Source organism: Thamnophis sirtalis, unplaced genomic scaffold (genome assembly GCF_051295495.1).
Source record: "Thamnophis sirtalis isolate CommonGarterSnake01/CBP01778 unplaced genomic scaffold, rThaSir2_p1.2 scaffold_4, whole genome shotgun sequence".
Lineage (NCBI taxonomy): Eukaryota > Metazoa > Chordata > Lepidosauria > Squamata > Natricidae > Thamnophis > Thamnophis sirtalis.
Genome location: NW_028261384.1, coordinates 139058059 through 139077130, shown reverse-complemented (window position 1 = coordinate 139077130; position 19072 = coordinate 139058059). Strand labels below are relative to the sequence as shown.

The following is a 19072-nucleotide window of genomic DNA, read 5'->3' as shown; positions in this document are numbered from 1 at the left end:
TTTACAAACATGTAAAATACACACACACACAAAACTTAAGACGTACACCACATTTACACAATACAATACGAACAGGGGCTTCCTGTTCTTTCTAATAGCAATTGCCAATCGATATCGCTCACCTTGTATTATTTCCCCTTCTATTGTATTTCATTTGGATTTCACCATTCTTAACCCTCTTATCTTACTCCTCTGTCTGCTGTTTTGGCTGATGACCTCTAGTAAGTTTAAACCACTTGGATACGTATATATGTGTGTTAATTCTCCTTAACTACTATTTTTGAGCTTTGTTATCTTTCTTCATTGATCCTTGTTTCTTCCCTCCATCCACCTATACCATTTATCCCATATCTGGTAGAATTCTGATTCTTCCTTTCCCTGGATTTCTTTTGTTAATTTCTCCATTTCAGCACATGCTATCCTTTTTGAAGCAGGGATCAAAGAAGTGAGTGTTTCCAGCCTCAAGACAGGCACAAAGAACAAACTGAATATTATATGATAGAACAGAATAGCAGAGTTGGAAGGGACCTTGGAGGTCTTCTAGTCCAACCCCCTGCCTAGGTAGGAAACCCTATACTGTCCCAGACAAATGGCTATCCAACATCTTCTCAAAGACTTCCAGTGTTGGGGCATTCACAACTTCTGGACGCAACTTCTGTTCCACTGATTAATTGTTCTAACTGTCAGGAAATTCCTCCTCAGTTCTAAGTTGCTTCTCTCCTTGATTAGTTTCCACCCATTACTTCTTGTCCTGCCCTCGGGTGCCTTGGAGAATAGCTTGACTCCCTCTATATAGGAAGTATTTTATCAATGGTTAGAGAATAAAAAGGGAAATTGGAAAGAAGATTAAAGAAGAATAGAAAATATGTTAAAAGAGAGGTATAAACAGGATAGCTATTAGTATTATGATGAGGAAGATAATTATGGTTAATATTATTATTGTATTTTTATTAGAAGGTATGTTAGGAGGAAAATGAGGAAGGTTAATAATGCTCAATTGTTTCATATACCACAATTTTAAGATTAGAAAAATAATATTAATGTGAATGATGTAAATGCTGAAAGCTATATTTCCACCTAGATGACACAGGTTAAGGAAAGATGAAATGTTTATATGTTGAAAAATAAAAAACAAAAAATATACATATATACATACATACATACATACATACATACATACATACAGTGTGTGTGTGTGTGTGTGTGTACTGTGTGTGTATGTATGTATGTGTGTGCGTATGTATGTATATATCTTTATCTATATCTATATCTATATCTATATCTATATCTATATCTATATCTATATCTATATCTATATCTATATCTATATCTATATCTATATCTATATCTATATCTATATCTATATCTATATCTATATCTATATCTCTCTATCTCTCTCTCTCTCTATCTCTCTATCTATCATCTATCATCTATCATCTATCTATCTATCTATCTATCTATCTATCTATCTATCTATCTATCTATCTATCTATCTCTATCTATCATCTATATATATATGGGAGACAATACAATACAATAGCAGAGTTGGAAGGGACCTTGGAGGTCTTCTAGTCCAACCCCCTGCCTAGGCAGGAAACCCTATACCATTTCAGACGAATGGCTATCCAACATCTTCTTAAAGACTTCCAGTGTTGGGGCATTCACAACTTCTGGAGGCAACTTCTGTTCCACTGATTCATTGTTCTAACTGTCAGGAAATTCCTCCTCAGTTCTAAGTTGCTTCTCTCCTTGATTAGTTTCCACCCATTACTTCTTGTCCTGCCCTCAGGTGCCTTGGAGAATAGTTTGACTCCCTCTTCTTTGGGGCAACCCCTGAGATATTGGAAGACTGCTATCATGTCTCCCCTGGTCCTTCTCTTCATCAAACTAGACATCCCCAGTTCCTGCAACCATTCTTCATATGTTTTAGCCTCCAGTCCCCTAATCATCTTTGTTGCTCTTCTCTGCACTCTTTCGAGAGTCTCCACATCTTTTCTACATCGTGGCAACCAAAACTGAATCCTGTATTCCAAGTGTGGCCTCACCAAGGCCTTGTAAAGTAGTATTAACACTTCACGTGATCTTGATTCTATCCTTCTGTTTATGCAGCCTAGAACTGTGTTGGCTTTTTTGGCAGCTGCTGCACACGGCTGGCTCCTATTTAAATGCTTGTCCACTAAGACTCCAAGATCCCCATCACAGTTACTACTATTGAGGAAGGTACCACCTATACTGTCCCTGTGCATTTCGTTTTTCTTGTCTAAATGTAGAACTTTACTCAGACATGATAGGAGTCTTCCAATATCTCAAGGGTTGCCCCAAAGAAGAGGGAGTCAAGCTATTCTCCAAAGCTCCTGAGGGCAGAACAAGAAGCAATGAGTGGAAACTAATCAAGGAGAGAAGCAACTTAGAACTAAGGAGAAATTTCCTGACAGTTGGAACAATTAATCAGTGGAATAACTTGCCTCCAGAAGTTTTGAATGCTCCAAACACTGGAAGTTTTTAAGAAGAGGTTGGACAACCATTTGTGGTGTAGGGTTTCCTGCCTAAGCAGGGGGTTGGACTAGAAGACCTCCGAGGTCCCTTCCAACTTGGTTATTCTATTATATTCTAATTGTGGGTACCAGGCTCGGAGAGGAGACCTTCAGTCCAGGAGGACATGGGTTTGAGAAGGTAGGGGAGACCCCTGACTGGTGGAAGGCTCTAAAGGTAGCTTCTCACCGACTTTCCAAGTGAGAGAAATCCAACAGGTTGAACTCCCGGTTGTCTTCGGAATGATAAATCGTGTCCACATCCTGGAAGTGGTTGAAGGGCCAGAGATAAGAAAACATTCAATTATTTGTACAATTTCCATTGATTCCTCCCAAGGCCTCCAGTGGCTCCATGAAGCACCCCTCTTCTTCCCATCTTCTCCTCTCCCCCATTGTCATGGCCTGGCCGAAGGACCTTGGAAGTTGGAGGGAAAGCCGCAGAGTACAGTACATGGATAGATGAGAGGCTGCTGAGTCCTCAGAAGAAACAGGACTGAAGGAAAATCCTTGGAGAGGGGAGAGGAGGAGAGGAGGAGGGAGTGGGAGAAGAGAGGGGAGGAGAGAGGAGAGGAAGAGGTGAAGCGAGGGAGAGGAGTATTTGAGTATTTTTTTTGAAAATTTATTTATAGGCCGCCCTTTTCCCTGGGGGGACTCAGGGCGGCTTACAACTCAAAGTGGGGGGGATACAAACAATAATACATAAGGACAATACATAATTAAAATAGAACACAACATTCATACCATTCGGGTGGGGGTGAGTTACATTCTTTAACCCCAGGCCTGACGGGATAGCCAGATTTTAAGGGCTGTGGGGAAGGTCTGGAGGGTGGTGAGGGTGCGAATCTCCACGGGGAGATCGTTCCAAAGGGTCGGAGCTACAACCGAGAAGGCTCTCCTCCGCGTAGTTGCCAGTCGACACTGACTGGCAGATGGAACTCGGAGGAGGCCTAATCTATGTGATCTAATGGGTCGCGAGGAGGTGATTGGCAGGAGGCGGTCTCTCAAATATCCAGATCCACTACCATGAAGGGCTTTATGGGTGGTAAGTAGCACCTTGAAGCGCACCCGGAGATCGACAGGTAGCCAGCGCAGCTCGCGGAGGATAGGTGTTATGTGGGTGTAGCGAGGTGCACCCACGATCGCTCGCGCGGCCGCATTCTGGACTAGCTGAAGTCGCCGGATGCTCTTCAAGGGCAGCCCCATGTAGAGCACGTTGCAGGAGAGGACAGGAGAGGGATAAGTGAAGTGGGAGAAGTGAGGAGAGGAGACACAAAGGAAGGGAGAGAGGAGAGGGAGACGTGAGGAGAATGAGGGGGGAGGAGAGGAGAAAGGAAGGAAGTGGGAGAGAAGAGGTGAGGGGAGGGAGAGGAGAGGAAGAACAGAGGAGAGGAGAGGAAGAGGTGAAGCAAGGGAGAGGAGAAGAGAGGGAGAGGAAGAAGTAAGGAGGGAGAGGTGAGGAAAGGAGAGAAAGGAAAGAGAGGAGAGGAGAAGGAGAAGATGGGGTGAGGAGAGGAGAAAGGAAGGAAGGAAGTGGGAGAGAAGAGGTGAGGAGAGGGGAGGAAGAAGAGAAGAGAGGAGAAAGAGAAGAAGGGGGAGAGGAGGAGAGAAGAAAAAGTCAGGGAAGGAAGAGGAGGGGAGAGGAGAAGAAGAAGTGAGGAGAGTGAGAGGTGAGGAGAGAAAGGAATGGAGAGGGAGAGGAGAGGAGGAAGAGAGGAAAGAGAGAGGTGAGGAGCTGAGGAGACAGAAAGGAAGGGAGGGGGAGGAAAGGGGAGGAGAGGGAGAAGTGAGGAGAATGAGGGGTGAGGAGAGAAGAAAGGAAGGAAGAGGGAGAGAAGAGGTGTGGAGAGGGAGAGGGGGAGGAGAGGAAGAAGAGAGGAGAGAGAAAGGAAGGGGGAGAGGAGAAGAAAAGAGGAAAAAGTGAGGGAAGGGAGAGGAGGGGAAAGGAGAAGAAGAAATGAGGAGAGTGAGGTGAGAAGAGAGAAAGGAAGGAGGGAGAGAAGATGAAAATATGAGGGAAGGGAGAGGAAGGAGAGGGAGAGGTGAGGAGAGGGGAGAGAAAGGAAGGGGAGAGGAGGAGGGAAGAGGAAAAAGTGAGAGGAGGGAGAGGGCAGGAAAGGAGAGGGAGAAGTGAGGAGAGGGAGAAGTGAGGAGTGGGACAGGGGAGAAGAGAAGGGGAAAGAAGAGAGGAACAGGTGAGGAGAGGGATAGGTGAGGACAGGAGAGGAAAGGAAAGGAAGAGGTGAGGAGAGGGAGAAGGAGGCACTTTTAGGTGGCAAAGAAGCCCGTTTGCCAAAGTAAAGATGTTTCTCTCTCAAATTGAGGGCGAGGATCTTCAGCTCCTCACACACTTGGAGTAGGTGAGTTTTTAGGAAACAAGGCTTCCTGCCTGGGAAGGAAGGAAGGAAGGAAGGAAGGAAGGAAGGAAGGAGGGAGGGAAGGAAGAAAGGAGGGAGGGAGGGAAGGAGGAAGGGAGGGAGGGAAGGAGGAAGGGAGGGAGGGAAGGAAGGAAGGAAGGAAGGAGGGAGGAAGGAAGGAAGGAAGGAAGGAAGGAAGGAAGGAAGTTTTGATGAAGAAACCAAGCCACCTCTCCCTCCTCATGGCTGGTCAACTCACCCACTGAACTTCTTCCCGGCAAGACTGTCCATTGTAATCGCAAAGGGCGGCATACGTTTCCGAGAAACCCCCTGAGGGCGAGACCAAAAAATACCCCCAAAAGAGTTATATTCCTTCTCAACTGCCTTCCTGGCCAAGCTTGACAAGCTGAAAATCCAACTTACACTTGCAACCTTCTTACAAGAATCCCCCTTTCATTCTTAACCCTGGCATCTAGATCAGGGGTGTCAAACTCAATTTCATTGAGGGCCGCATCGGGGATGTGTATGACTTCGGGAGGCCAGGCTGGGCATGGCCAGCTCGATGTCCTCAGCCCTCTGCCAGTGAAAATAGAGCGTGCAGCCCTCCTGGGCTCTGTTTTCAGCTGCGATATTCTCTTGCAGCCCTCCCGGCAGGGGTGGGTTTCAACCGGTTCGCGGCGGTCCCTGCGAACCGGTTGGTCACCGAACCCGGAAGTAAGTAACTTCCGGGAACGGCGAAGGGGCCGCCCGCCCGCCCGCGGTCCTTACCCGGTTTTGACGAGTTCTGCGCTTCCACGCATGCGCAGGACGCATACAGCGCCTGCGCGATCGTCCAGGAGCAGCTGGAGCGTCGCACAGACACTAGTACGCATGCGTGCACCGCACATGTGCACGAGGACGCCGCTGGCCCCGTTCCAACCGAACCGGTTGGAACGGGGCGAGAAACCCACCCCTGCCTCCCGGGCACCGTTTTCAGCTGTGCCGTCCTCCTGCAGCCCTCCCGCGCTCTGTTTTCAGCTGCGCCGTTCAACTGCAGCCCTCCTGGGCTATGTTTTCAGCTGCGACATCCTCCTGCAGCTCTCTTGAGCTCAATTTTCGGCTGCAACATCCTCCTGCAGCCCCCTGGGCTTTATTTTTGCCTGTGAAGTTCTCCTGCATCCCTCCTGAGCTCCGTTTTTCGCTGCTGGCAAAGGCACTGTGAGCTGGTCCTTTGTTGTTTCCAGGGGGTCCCCTGCGGGGCAGATCTAAGCACCCTGTGAGCCTGATCCAGCCCGTGCGCCTTGAGTTTGACACCCCTGATCTAGACCATCTAGTATTTCAGGAGGACCGCTTGGGCGACCGACATCTCGCTGAGAGTTCTCGCAAACGGCTCCTTCCAAATCAGTTTCAGTTCAGTTCAGTTTATTAAATTTATATGCCACCCTTTTCCCCCGAAAGGGACTCAGGGCGGCTCACAACTCGAACCGGGGAAGGGGGATACAGACAAAAGATTTAAAAATAACAACATAACAATATATAATTTAAAACTCACAACAGTCATACCATTCGAGACGGGGGCAACAGCTCTTTAGCCCCAGGCCTGTCGGAACAACCAGGTTCTGAGGGCTTTGCGGAAGGCCTGGAGGGTGGTGAGGGTTCGAATCCCACGGGGAGTTCATTCCAGAGGGTCGGAGCAGCCACAGAGAAGGCTCTCCTCCGGGTAGTCGCCAGTCGACACTGGCCGGCGAATGGGATTCGGAGGAGGCCTAATCTGTGGGATCTAATCGGTCTAGTGGAGGTAATTGGCAGCAGGCGGTCTCTCAAGTACCCAGGTCCAATACCATGAAGGGCTTTATAAGTAACGACTAGCGCCTTGAAGCGTATCTGGAGACCAATAGGCAGCCAGTGCAGCTCGCGGAGGATAGGTGTTACGTGGGTGAACCGAGGTACACCCACGATCACTCGCGCGGCTGCATTCTGGACAAGCTGAAGTCTCCGAATACTCTTCAAGGGCTGCCCCATGTAGAGCACGTTGCAGTAGTCTGTTTGCAGAATTGCAAATTCTGTTTCCGGCATGGCTGGACCCCTTCATTTGTGACTAGGTTCTATACCATTTATATTTATAATCTTTAGCCTAAACAACTGTCAAACATTTAGAAGGAGCCACAACAACTAGCAAACCATGAGGTTTAAAATGGATATTTTTCCTGCGTTCGGCTTCCTTGAAATGAAACCTCAGCCGAAATACCTTGCATAGCCAAGAACTGGGGGGATGGTGGGGGGGGGGGGGAGATGACAGAAATCTGATTTATATGCTTCTAAAGCCTCAATGGCTACGAGGGCTTAAAAGCAGAATTACGTGGCTAAGTGGAGATGGCCGGATCCAGCAAAGCAATTTGTAGCTTTTTATAAGAACGCTTCCGGGATTCAGGTCAGTGGGCTAAGTGGAGAAATATACCATAACGGTAATTAAATTTTCATACAATTGGCTTCGTGGGGGGAAGATAGCAGGGCCCGAAACTCTCTGGAGTACAAGGATGCGGGGCCTGAAAAAACCCAAGCTAGACTCCGCGCGTCGCTCGCTTTCTCTCACCGCAAATGCTGTGAATGGTGGAATTCGAACTTTCCGAATTGGGGGAGACGTCCCGGGAGGTCTCCGGCGTTTCTACGTTCCCGTGACGGATCAGGCAGCTGGAATGGAAGAAGGTGGCAGAGGGGTGGGGGGAGGAAAAATGGAGTTTATATCAGGAGCGCCTGAGTCTGAATTTTGATCACATGACACCCCCCAGGGACATCGCACTAGTCGTAAGTCTGGAAAATGGTCATAAGTCGCTCTTTTCAATGTTGTGATTTTGAACGGTCACTGAATGAATTGTTGTAGGGAGTGGTGCGTTGGCCTAGAGGTGGCGCTCTCGCCTCGCAATCAGGAGACTTTGAGTTCAATCCTAGGTAGAGGCAATTATTTCTCTCTCCGGGCATGATGAGAATGTATCTGCTGAACGAAACTCCTCATTGGCAACAAGAAAGGCAAACGGCCATTAAAAAACACTCTGCTAGTGCTATTCAGTTGCTCAGACTCCACCCCCAAAAGGGATTAAGGGATTGTTAAACAATGATGACGACTAAATGAACTGTTGTTAAATTGAGAACGAGCTGTATCAGCAAAATCGAAACTAAACACCAGACGTTTTTTTGATCATTTCCCCAGCATTCTTGCTGTTTTCGCTCGTGACCCGACAAAAGCGCGAACGTCATAAGCGCGCCGACAACACCGCGGCGCTAAAACCACGATGTCAAAAGCGCGCCGACAACAGCGCGCCGACAGAAGCACGATTTAATTTAAGGTAAGATTTACGGTTAGGTTTACGGTTAGGTTTAGGGTTAGGTTTAAGGTTAGGTTTAGGGTTAGGTTTAGGGTTAGGTTTAGGGTTAGGGTTAGGGTTAGGGTTAGGTTTAGGGTTAGGGTTAGGGTTAGGGTTAGGGTTAGGTTTAGGGTTAGGGTTAGGTTTAGGGTTAGGTTTAGGGTTAGGGTTAGGTTTAGGGTTAGGGTTAGGGTTAGGGTTAGGTTTAGGGTTAGGTTTAGGATTAGGGTTAGGTTTAGGGTTAGGTTTAGGGTTAGGGTTAGGGTTAGGGTTAGGGTTAGGGTTAGGTTTAGGGTTAGGTTTAGGGTTAGGTTTAGGGTTAGGTTTAGGGTTAGGTTTAGGGTTAGGTTTAGGGTTAGGTTTAGGGTTAGGTTTAGGGTTAGGTTTAGGGTTAGGGTTAGGGTTAGGGTTAGGGTTAGGGTTAGGTTTAGGGTTAGGTTTAGGGTTAGATTTAGGGTTAGGTTTAGCGTTAGGTTTAGGGTTAGGTTTAGGTTTAGGGTTACGTTACAGCGCGCTTCTGTCGGCGCGCTTCTGTCGGCGCGCTTTTGTTGGCGCGCTTTAGGGCTAATTCGTCGCTCATTCGTCGCGCGGTTTTGTCACTGTGCTTTAGACCCCGCGGTTTAGTCAGGCGCGCTTTTGTTGTGCGCGCATTTGTGGTGGAACCTTTTCGCTTACTCACACGGAAGCTGGGTTTGGGAAAATTTTGGCTAAAGCAGAGTTGACATGTCTGGTCATCTGTCCGGCACTTTCTGGCGTTGGAAATTTCAGATTATAGTTGGCTTTTTCTGTTTCCACCAAGATCTGAATGCCAGGAAGGGAGAAAAGGAAAGGAAAGAAGGGAGGAAAGAAGGGAAGAAGGGAAGGAAGGAAGGAAAGGAAGGAAGAAAGAAAGGAAAGAAGGAAAGGAAGGAACAAAGGAAAGAAGGGAAGGATGGAAGGGAAGGAAGGAAAGGAAAAAAAGGGAAGGAAGGAAGGAAGAGGAAGGAGGGAGAGAGGAAGGGTGGAAGGAAGGGAGAGATGGAAGGAAGGAACTTTGTAAAAATCGATCCTCAAGTCAATAAATAAAACCTATTTTATTTAATTTTATTAGCGAAATGAGCCGTTCCTTTACCTGGTTGTGATTCAATGGGCTTAATGCTCGGATCTCCAAGACATTGAATGAGCTTTCGGGCTACGCAAGAGAAGGAAGAAATTTAGTCTGGATTTCTACAGGTATAAAAAATGTACATTTCATTCAAGCCGAATGCCATTTGAGGGATGGGACCATGTTTTTTCCCCCCTTGACAACAATACAGGAAAGGTCTCTTCCTGATTCCTATGTGATGTTTTTTTTTAAAGTCACAATGTTGGCACTTCCGATCTCCAATGTCGGTTCTGTTCCATATTTTCTATTCTACCCTACATTCTATATTTTCTACTTCTGTTCTTTTCCGTTTTGTTTCGTCTATTCTATTCTGTTCTATTTCATTCTGTTCTATTTCTTATTCTATTCTATTCTGTTCTAATTCTATTCTATTCCTTTTTCTATTCTATATTCTATACTATACTATTCTATTCTTTTCTATTTCTATCATTTTGTTCTACTTTAATTTCTATTCTGTTCTATTCTGTTTCTATTCTATTCTAAATTCTATTATATTATATTCCTTTTTCAATTCTATATTCTATACCACACTATTCCATTCTTTTCTATTTCTATTTCATTTTGTTCTATTCTATTCTATTCTGTTTCAATTCTATTCTATTCTAAATTCTATTCTCTTCCTTTTTGTATTCTCTATTCTATACTATTCCATTATATTCTATTTCTATTTCATTTTGTTCTATTTCTACTTCTATTCTGTTTCTATTCTTTTATTCTATTCTATTCGAAATTCTATTCTATTTTATTCCTTTTTCTATTCTATATTCTATACTATTCTATTCTATTTCTATTTCATTTTGTTCTATTCTAAATTCTAATCCAAATTCTATTCTATTCCTATTCTATTCTATTTCATTCTGTTCTATTTCTTATTCTATTCTATTCTGTTCTAATTCTATTCTATTCCTTTTCTATTCTATATTCTATACTATACTATTCTATTCTTTTCTATTTCTACTTCATTTTGTTCTATTCTATTCTATTCTGTTTCAATTCTATTTTATTCTAAATTCTATTCTATTCTAAATTCTATTCTATTCTAAATTCTATTCTCTTTCTTTTTCTATTCTCTATTCTATACTATTCCATTATATTCTATTTCTATTTCATTTTGTTCTATTTCTATTCTATTCTTTTCTATTCTTTTATTCTATTCTATTCCAAAGTCTATTCTAAAGTCTATTCTAAATTCTATTCTATTCTAAATTCTATTCTATTCTAAATTCTATTCTTTCTTTTTCTATTCTCTATTCTATACTATTCCATTATATTCTATTTCTATTTCATTTTGTTCTATTTCTATTCTATTCTTTTCTATTCTTTTATTCTATTCTATTCTAAAGTCTATTCTAAAGTCTATTCTAAATTCTATTCTATTCCTTTTTCTATTCTATATTCTATACTATTCTATTCTATTTCTATTTCATTTTGTTCTATTCTAAATTCTAATCCAAATTCTATTCTATTCCTATTCTATTCTATTTCATTCTGTTCTATTTCTTATTCTATTCTATTCTGTTCTAATTCTATTCTATTCCTTTTCTATTCTATATTCTATACTATACTATTCTATTCTTTTCTATTTCTACTTCATTTTGTTCTATTCTATTCTATTCTGTTTCAATTCTATTTTATTCTAAATTCTATTCTATTCTAAATTCTATTCTATTCTAAATTCTATTCTCTTTCTTTTTCTATTCTCTTTTCTATACTATTCCATTATATTCTATTTCTATTTCATTTTGTTCTATTTCTATTCTATTCTTTTCTATTCTTTTATTCTATTCTATTCTAAAGTCTATTCTAAAGTCTATTCTAAATTCTATTCTATTTCTTTTTCTATTCTATTTTCTATACTATTCTATTCCTTTTTCTATTCTATTTTCTATACTATTCTATTCTATTTCTATTTCATTTTGTTGTATTCTAAATTCTAATCTAAATTCTATTCTATTCCTATTCTATTCTATTTCATTCTGTTCTATTTCTTATTCTATTCCATTCTGTTCTAATTCTATTCTATTCCTTTTCTATTCTATATTCTATACTATACTATTCTATTCTTTTCTATTTCTACTTCATTTTGTTCTATTCTACTCTGTTTCAATTCTATTCTATTCTATTCTATTCTATTCTAAATTCTATTCTCTTTCTTTTTCTATTCTCTATTCTATACTATTCCATTATATTCTATTTCTATTTCATTTTGTTCTATTCTATTCTGTTTCAATTCTATTCTATTCTAAATTCTATTCTATTCTAAATTCTATTCTCTTTCTTTTTCTATTCTCTATTCTATACTATTCCATTATATTCTAAAGTCTATTCTAAAGTCTATTCCAAATTCTATTCTATTCCCTTTTCTATTCTATTTTCTATACTATTCTATTCTATTTCTATTTCATGTTGTTCTATTCTAAATTCTATTCTATTCTTATTCTATTCGATTTCATTCTGTTCTATTTCTTATTCTATTCTGTTCTATTTCATTTCTATTCTATATTCTATACTATACTATTCTATTCTTTTCTATTTCTATTTCATTTTGTTCTATTTCTATTCTATTCTGTTTTCATTCCATCCCTGTCCTGTCCTGTCCTGTCCTGTCCTGTCCTGTCCTGTCCTGTCCTGTCCTGTCCTGTCCTATCCTATCCTATCCTATCCTATCCTATCCTATCCTATCCTATCCTATCCTATCCTATCCTATCCTAATGTTATTCTGTTTCATTCCATTCCATTCATTAATTTTGTTTTTGTTTCTCCAGACATTTAGCTGTAGCATAACTCTTGATCTAGAATCGGCAACTGCAGAGAGCGCTCGACTTACGACCCCACATTTCCGTCGCCCAGCGAAAGATTTGCTAAGTGACTCTGGCCACATTTTACGACCTTTCTTGTCACAGTGGTTAAGTGAAGCACCGAAGTCGTTAAGTTAGTCACGCAGCCGTTAAGTGACTCTCGCTTCCCTGTTGGCTTTGCTCGTCGGAAGGTCGTAAAACGAGACCCCGGGACACTGCGACCGTCATAAACATGAGCCAGTTGCCAATTTTGATCACATGACCATGGGCAATGCTACAATTGAGTTACTTTTTTCCAGGACCGTTGAAACTAAACCAACTGTTGTAAGTCGAGGACTGCCTATAACACGAGGATGGGACACCACTAGGAAATCCTCGTGGAGTAAACTAGACTGGGACTCACCACCTGGAGGAATCTTACCCTAAAAAGGACAGGAATGTGTTTACTGAAATCATCAGAAACTGAGGTTCCTTTTAGGTGGTTAATTTTAATTCTTTGGAAAAAGGGAAAGGAGACCACCAGAAAACTCCTAAATTCTATTCAGAAATTACTGGAAGAGAACATGAATTGTCAGAGATGAAACAGCATTTACCGTATATACTCGAGTATAGGCCGACCCGAATATAAGCCGAGGCACATAATTTTACCATAAAAAACTGGAAAAGTTATTGACTCGAGTATAAGCCTAGGGTGGGAAATGCAGCAGCTACTGATAAATTTCAAAAATAAAAATAGATACCAATAATGTTTTTGAATATTTATTTCAAAGAAAACCAGTAAACTAGCGGTGTATTCAATGAAATACTTCACTCACCTCATGATGCTGATGTCCCGCTGTGATGATGATGTCCCGTGCAGCCGCGGGAGCAATGTCCCGCCTCCTATGACACACGGCACAGTGATTCCTATCATTGGATCACTGTACCAGAGGAGGTGGGACATCGCTATGTGGCTGCTTGCCATAACAAGGAGGAGGTGGGACATCGTTGCAGAGTGGCAGGAGGGGGAGGAAGGGGAATCGTAAGACAGCCCTGCATTATATTAGAACGTGAGGAGGGGGGATGGTGCGGTGCGCGCTGTGCGGCAAACTGACACAGAGGGAGGGGAAACTCAGGGGCGCTGGGCCATTCACGAGCGTCACCCAGCGGCATGGCCCCGCCCCTTTTTCTCCTCCATTTTGGGCAAACTTTTCACTGACTCGAGTATAAGCCGAGGCGGCTTTTTTCAGCCCAAAAAGTGGGCTGAAAAACTCGGCTTATACTTGAGTATATACAGTAACTCTCTTCCCTTTAGATCAATGTCCTGCAACAAACTTTTAAGAGGTGTGCACTTCAACTCCCAGAATTCCCAGCTTCGGTGACTGAGGAATTCTGGGAGTTGAAGTACTAGCCATCTTAAATATTCTGAGGCTGTGATCAGCGGTGGGTTTCACATTTGGTTACCGCTAATCCGCCCCGTGCGTGCTCTCTCACTTCCCATGTTTGCCCACTTCACAGGTGCACAGCAGTGGTGGGTTCCAGCTGGTATGGCCTGGTACGGCCGTACCAGTGGTAGCTGGGAGCAGTGGCCACCGTACTGGAACAGTGGCTCATTTTGGCCCACCCGCCTGCTCGCGTCCGGTTTTTGACGCAAATGGGTGTCAACTGGGTGTCACAGAGCGGTGGCATGCCCGATGAGGACACCCGGCCAGCGTAACCCAGTATACCAATTGTGACGGGATCTGGAACCCATCACTGGCGCACACGCCCCTTCCACACATCTGCCCGGCCTTCCGTGCATGCACTTTGCTCATGCACGTGCCTTCCGCACATCCACCCGGCCTCAAAAACATGCCTCAATAGGACGGCATAGAGACGGGAGAGGTGGGCGGACCACCCGCGATTTCCACTAACGGTTCGGGTGAACCGATCCGAACCGGCTGAATACTACACCGCTAGTTGCGATACACCGTCTTAACTTAACCTATTTTCTCCTTCGTTCCACTCACCTTGGCAGGCATCTTAATTCCAAACAGATAAATACGCCAGGTGGTAACAACCTGTCAAGAAAAATAACAACAACAACAATAATAATAGAGCAGAAGAAAGCGAAAATCGGTGAATTTCACAGCACAAATTGGCTGCGATCGGAGATGTGCAAGGTGCCTTTTTCCCCCCCACATTGTGAAATTGTTGGCTTTTTTTGTTTAAAGTTTGGGTTTGCTTTTTGGTCCATGCTCCCTGCCCCTGAGGGCACCCAGGCTGGGGATGATGGGTGTTGTTGACAGCCTTTGGGAAGGCACTGAATCCGCCGCACTGCCAGCGTATGAATTCCTCTGCGCACTAGGATGCTTTGGAAGGGAATATTAGAAAGGCCGAACTGAGAAAGTCCTTTGTGAGTCTGTTGTTGCGTCCGTGAGCGAGAGAGCGAGGGGAAAAAAAGACAAATTGACTAATCAGGAAGTCAGAGGGGGGAGCAAGCGTGAGCCATTAAAAGATCTCGGGCAAGGAAAATGAGAAAGGATGAGGCGTCTTTGCCCATTTGCAAGGAAGAAGAGGTGAATTATTGATGGCTTAAGATTTCTCGCTTAGCAACGGGGCTGCGAGGCACCGAGGAGGCCCGGAGATAATATACAACCGGCACAATTGCTCCCTAGCTGTGGTTGTTAAAAAAAAACAACCATCTGGTGGCAGCTTTAACGACTCACCCTTTTTATTAAAAAGCAGAACCTTCCCAGTGCATCTGAGGAAGCGATCAGCAGCTTCTGAAATCTGCTCTTTCATAAAAACGAGCAGGTCGGGAAAGATGTTACCAGACTTTTTAATTTTTGGCAACCACAGAGTTACCCCATTTGCCTCCTTCTTAAGCAGGGGTGTCAAACGCAAGGCCTGTGGGCCATATCCGGCCCGAGGGGTGCTTAGATCTGCGGGCCACCCTAGAAACAGTGAAGCTCCGGCGTGCGGTGCCTCTGCCAGCAAAAACGGAGTTTGGGGGGCCACGTGTGATCCTCACGAATTCTGTTTTCGGCTGTGACGGCTTCCTGCAGCCCTTTGCCAGCAAAAACGGAGCTCGGATGGCTGCAGGAGATGGTCACGGCTGAAAACAGAGTTTGTAAGGACCATGTGTGGCCTTCCCGAGCTCCGTTTTCACTGGCAAAGGGCTGCAGGAGACCGTCTCAGCCAAAATGGAAGTTGTGAGGCCCATGTAGGGTCTCCTCAAGCTCCGTTTTTGCTGGCACAGGACTGCAGGAGGCTGTTGTGGCCAAAACCGAGCTCAGGAGGCACATGAGCAGCCTCCCCGAGGTCTGTTTTCACCGCCACAGGGCTGCAGGAGGCTACTGCGGCCAAAAACGGAGTTCGTGAGGCCTATGTATGGCCCCTCTGCACTCTGTTTTCACCGCCACAGGGCTGCAGGAGGCTGTTGCGGCCAAAAACGGAGTTCGTGAGGCCTATGTATGGCCCCTCTGCACTCTGTTTTCACTGGCACAGGGCTGCAGGAGGCTGTTGCGGCCAAAAACGGAGTTTGTGAGGCCTATGTATGGCCTCTCTGCACTCCGTTTTCACCGCCACAGGGCTGCAGGAGGCTGTTGCGGCCAAAAACGGAGTTCATGAGGCCTACGCATGGCCTCTCTGCACTCTGTTTTCACTGGCACAGGGCTGCAGGAGGCCGTCGTGGCTGAAAACAGTGCTCAGGAGCCGGTTTTCTCTGGCAGAGAGCTCATGCCACAGGCGCCCCCGACACAAGCGACAACACCCACCCTGGGCACACTGGTGAAACTGGCCACGCCCACCCTCACCGCACCGCTCCCCTGAGGTCAAACACAACCCTGATGCGGCCCTCAATGAAATCGAGTTTGACACCCCTCCTCTTAAGCGTTGAGTGAAACTCGTCCACTCTTCCGGTTGCATTTTTAGCGTTCTGCTCTGCCATTTTAGAATCGGTCCGAGGGGGGGGGGGATTTATTTGCAGTGGGAAAACAGCCCTAAACTTCCACAATTCCTGAACTTCACTCAACTCTCGGTAGCTAAGCGATTCCACTTCGGTAGCTAAGCGATTCCAAGTTTTAAAGCGCTCGCCTTAAAGTCAACTTTAAATTTGGCAGCCGAATTCGGCAGCCGCAGTTTCATGCAATTAGTCCTCGACTTAAGACCACAATTGAGCCCGATTGCTAAGCGAGACATTTGTTAAGTGAGTTTGGCCCCGTTTCAAGATCTTCCTTGCTTTTCAGAGCAGTGGCGTGAGTCCCTGCAGCTGTACAATTAGTAACACACAATTGCTTCCATTGTGTCCAATGAATAACACAATGCCCCCCACTGGCTTTGCCTGTCACAAGGTCGCAAAAGAGTGATTCCAGGATAGGGTAACCGTCATAACTATGAGTCCACTGCCAAGCCCCTGAATTTTGATCATTGTGACACTGGGGACGCTGCAATGGTCATTAAGTGTGAAAAACCGCCCTAAATTCGCTTTTTTTTCAGAATGACTTCGAACGGTCACTAAATGAATTGTTGTAAGTCGAGGACTAGCTGTATTATGTGGTCGCTGTTGTTTCGAAAAACAAAACTCTAAAAGCAGCAAGCTAGCAGCCTTGGGGTGGAGAACACTCTACCAGTTGACTTAACAGCCTGAATTCAATATCTGTGGGAGTCTGCTAGTATGGGCAGAAGTCAGCAAACTGCGGCTCTGGAGCCGCATGTGGCTCTTTCCTCCCTCTGCTGCGGCTCCGTCACCGGTCAGCGCCACAATTTTGAGAGGCGCTTCCAGTGGGGGGGGGGAGAGAATCACAGTGCGCCAGGAGAAGACTCTATGGCAAGGGGAGGGTTTTCCAGTTGCCTCCACAATTGATAGGGCTTTCGGTTATGACAGGTAGAGGAAGAAGGACGCCGCGCTAGGAGACAACTCTATGGTGGGGGAACTGAACTTCCGGTCGGCTCCAGAATTGAACATGGGGCTTCCGGTTAGGACCTTTGTGGCTCCAGGTGTTTTCTTTTCTGTGGGAAACGGGTCCAAATGGTTCTTTGAGTGTTTAAGTTTGCCGACCTCTGACAGGGATGGCTAAACATTTTGTCATCACATACCAAAAGCGCGTGTATGCGTGCGCCCACACCCATAATCCAATGTGCGTGTGACACACACCCCCAGTGCCAGTTGACCCCCTGTGCATGCAAGCGCAACATTTGACGCGCTCTCCCTGCCCTCCCGCACATGCGCAGGCGACACCTGCCCGTACCCTGTTTATGGGCCTAGCGGGCCATGCTGAAGCCTCCTGGGACCAAAAATGGGGCATGGCACTCTTCCCCGCTGTCCCCGCACATGCGCGTGGAACCCCACCCCCACCCCCATGCATGTGTGTGTGTCTCCCACATGCGCCCCACTCTCTGTGCATGTGCAGCAGAGATCTGAAAATCAGGGGGCCGGCAGGAGGCGCGAACACATGCGCAGTGGAGCTGAGCTGGGGGCGACAGCTTGCATGTCTGCAGAGAGGGCTGGGTTCAGCCGCGGGGTCCTAGGGGATTCTGGGAAGGGAGGAAAAGAGGGGAGATTCTCCCAGGGGATTCTGGGAAGGGAAGAGAAAGGCCCTCGCGGGGAATTCTGGGAAGGGAGGAGATAGGGGCAGATTCTCCCAGGGGATTCTGGGAAGGGAAGAGAAAGGCCCTCGCGGGGAATTCTGGGAAGGGAGGAGATAGGGGCAGATTCTCCCAGGGGATTCTGGGAAGGGAAGAGAAAGTCCCTCGCAGGGAATTCTGGGAAGGGAGGAGATACGGGCAGATTTTCCCAGGGGATTTTGGGGAGAAGAGGGAAGATCCTTTCAGAGGATTCTGGGAAAGGAAAGGAGAAGGTTCTCCCAGGGAATTCTGGGAATGGAAGGGAATTGGGGGTGGGGGGGAATATCCCTCCAGGGGATTCTAGGAAAGGAAACAAAAGGGGGAAGATCCTCCCAGGGGATTCTGGGAAGGGAGGAGATAAGGGCAGATTCTCCCAGGAAATTTTGGGAAGGGAGAAGGGGGAAGACCCTTTCAGAGGATTCTGGGAAGGGAAGAGAAAGGAGGAGGCCCTCCCAGGGAATTCTGGGAATGGAAGGGAATATCCTTCCAGGGGATTCTGGGAAAGGGAAAAAAAGGGGGGGGAGATCTTCCCAGAGGATTCTGGGAAGGGAGGAAAAGAGAGAAGATTCTCCTGGGGGATTCTGGGAAGGGAGGGGAAAGGAGACGATCCCCCCATCTCCTCTTTTCCCAGAGGATTCTGGGAAGAGCACCGATGATTGTACGGTGAACCCAACGAGGACATGCGCTCCCCCCCCCCCCACAAGACAGCACGACGAGTCTGCACACATCGCTCCCCCGTCGGTTGTCCCCAGGCCACCCTCTCTCCGGCCTCTCCCCGAAAAAATCTCACCAGCACCCGGTCTTCATTTTTCTTGGGTTTGGTTTCGAGCTTCACCCTCACCAGGAGATGGACAGCGGGTCGGTTGAGAATCTTCCGGATGCTTTCTGTGAGGGAGAATGGCAGAATTAGGATGGGAAGGAAGGACTTCCTCGGCCAACCACCTCGGGAGATCTGGGATCCGCTTCCACGGACAAACAGGATCACTGGTTTGTCCTCCCCTCTCCCCGGATTAATGCCACGGGTAACAGAACAATGGGATGGGAAGGGATCTCGGAGGTCTTCTAGTCCAACCCGCTATTCAGGCAGGAGGAAAACGGCCATCAGTCTCGTTTTTTCAGTGCCGTTGTAACTGTTGTGCACCTGGAACTTGGTCAGATTACTAAGATTATAGTATTACGTTGTATTATTGTATTGTATTTTGTAGTGTTGTGTTGTATTATATTGTATTATTGTATTGTATTGTTGTATTGTATTTTGTAGTGTTGTGTTGTATTATATTGTATTATTATATTGTATTGTATTGCATTATTATATTAT

General features: G+C 45.6%; 1 protein-coding gene across 1 annotated transcript in view; it reads right to left on the bottom strand.

Annotated features, from left to right (window-relative positions):
- The window catches only part of LOC106556399 (capping protein, Arp2/3 and myosin-I linker protein 3), a 52304-nt gene that overhangs the window by 24393 nt on the left and 8839 nt on the right, over positions 1–19072 (bottom strand). The window contains exons 2-7 of the mRNA XM_087715022.1: positions 18545–18639; positions 14157–14207; positions 12572–12590; positions 9338–9397; positions 5145–5215; positions 2722–2795 (exon numbers count right to left, since the gene is read on the bottom strand). Coding sequence (XP_087571148.1) covers positions 2722–2795; positions 5145–5215; positions 9338–9397; positions 12572–12590; positions 14157–14207; positions 18545–18639 — 370 coding nt within the window. The remainder of the gene's footprint in view (positions 1–2721; positions 2796–5144; positions 5216–9337; positions 9398–12571; positions 12591–14156; positions 14208–18544; positions 18640–19072) is intronic.